The sequence below is a fragment of the Otolemur garnettii genome, unplaced genomic scaffold, assembly GCF_000181295.1.
Source record: "Otolemur garnettii isolate 467f Iridium unplaced genomic scaffold, OtoGar3 scaffold00137, whole genome shotgun sequence".
NCBI classification, from domain to species: Eukaryota; Metazoa; Chordata; class Mammalia; order Primates; family Galagidae; genus Otolemur; species Otolemur garnettii.
In genome coordinates, this window is record NW_003852532.1 from 5,178,184 (window position 1) to 5,179,322 (window position 1,139).

Here is a 1,139-nt window from a genome sequence, read left to right on the forward strand (position 1 = left end):
CGCGCTCGCTGCGGCCGCGCGCCTCCGCCAGCCCGCTGGCCCCCAGCGGCGTTGCGCGCGCCACCCAACCGTCGCCGCCCGCTGCGAGATCTGTGGTTGCTCCGCTCTCAGCCGACAAAACACCTTCCCCCCGCCCCCCGGTCTTCCAAATACTGTCTCTACGCGTTCCCAACCGTCGCCACTTCACCCCCATTCCCGTGTGTAACGGGTTTTTCTCCCGCCGGCAAAATCCCGCGGAGTCATCGAACGCCCCTGCGAAGTTTACCATTTCGAATTCAGCTGAAGCTCAAACAAGCAAGGCAGAGAAAGGGCTAATCAGAGACACAGCGAGATCCCACCACCTACTCCTTCGTCGCACCGCGATTCAAACTGCGCTGTCTCCCGCCTTCCCCACTCCCTTTATACTGCAGAATGTTCCCTCATCCGGGAACTCGGATTGCTCATCCCACCAATGGCTGCCACCGCCCTCCGGACGCGTCCTTGAGACTTCAGCCAATGAACAAGCGAAGAAAAGGGCGGAGGGGCGGGCACTTCCAAACTCAAGCCGCGATTGGGGCGTGGGGAGGGAGGTGGGGGAGGGCGGAGGGATGGGAACCGGAGAGAGGAAGGGCACAGCGGCGGGAGGGAAGCAACAGAGCGAGCTACGCTGCGGGAACCAGGGTGCCAGCTCGCTGCGGTCACGTGTCTGGAGGAGGAGCTGAGAGGCTTAGGGGAGGGGCGCGTGGTAGAGACCCTCGATTCCCTTGTAGGGTTCCGTAGACCACGTGAAGTCTCCTTGGGAGTCTAACGCACTCTCCTTCTCCAACTCCACCCCCCTGAGCGTCTCCGAAGAGGGACCAGCCAGTCCGAAGCTTTCTTCCCGGGCCCTGGACACCCTCCTCCCCGCCCCCCTTTCGATCCCCGGCGGCTCGTCCGGTCTTGACAGGTGGCGCGAGCGCGTCCAGTGAGTGGAGCCTCAGGTCTGCCCCGACGTGTCCCTTAACCACGGTTTTGATAGAGATTCCGCGTTTCTTTCCCTTGGATAAGTCTTCAGCCACCGACAGGTCACGACCCGCTGCTCCCACTTCATTTTCAGCCCTGTCACTTCTTCTTTCCTCGCCACTTTTGAACCCTGCCCCTCCCCCCCATAGGGCAGTTCT

At 62.2% G+C, this 1,139-nt stretch overlaps 1 protein-coding gene across 1 annotated transcript in view; it reads right to left on the reverse strand.

The window, feature by feature from the left end:
* LOC100960197 (histone H2A.Z) overlaps window positions 1-487 on the reverse strand; it is a 2,368-nt gene extending 1,881 nt beyond the window's left edge. The window contains exon 1 of the mRNA XM_003798509.2: window positions 266-487. Coding sequence (XP_003798557.1) covers window positions 266-268 — 3 coding nt within the window. The 5' untranslated portion in view covers window positions 269-487. The remainder of the gene's footprint in view (window positions 1-265) is intronic.
* Window positions 488-1,139: the final 652 nt, after the last annotated feature.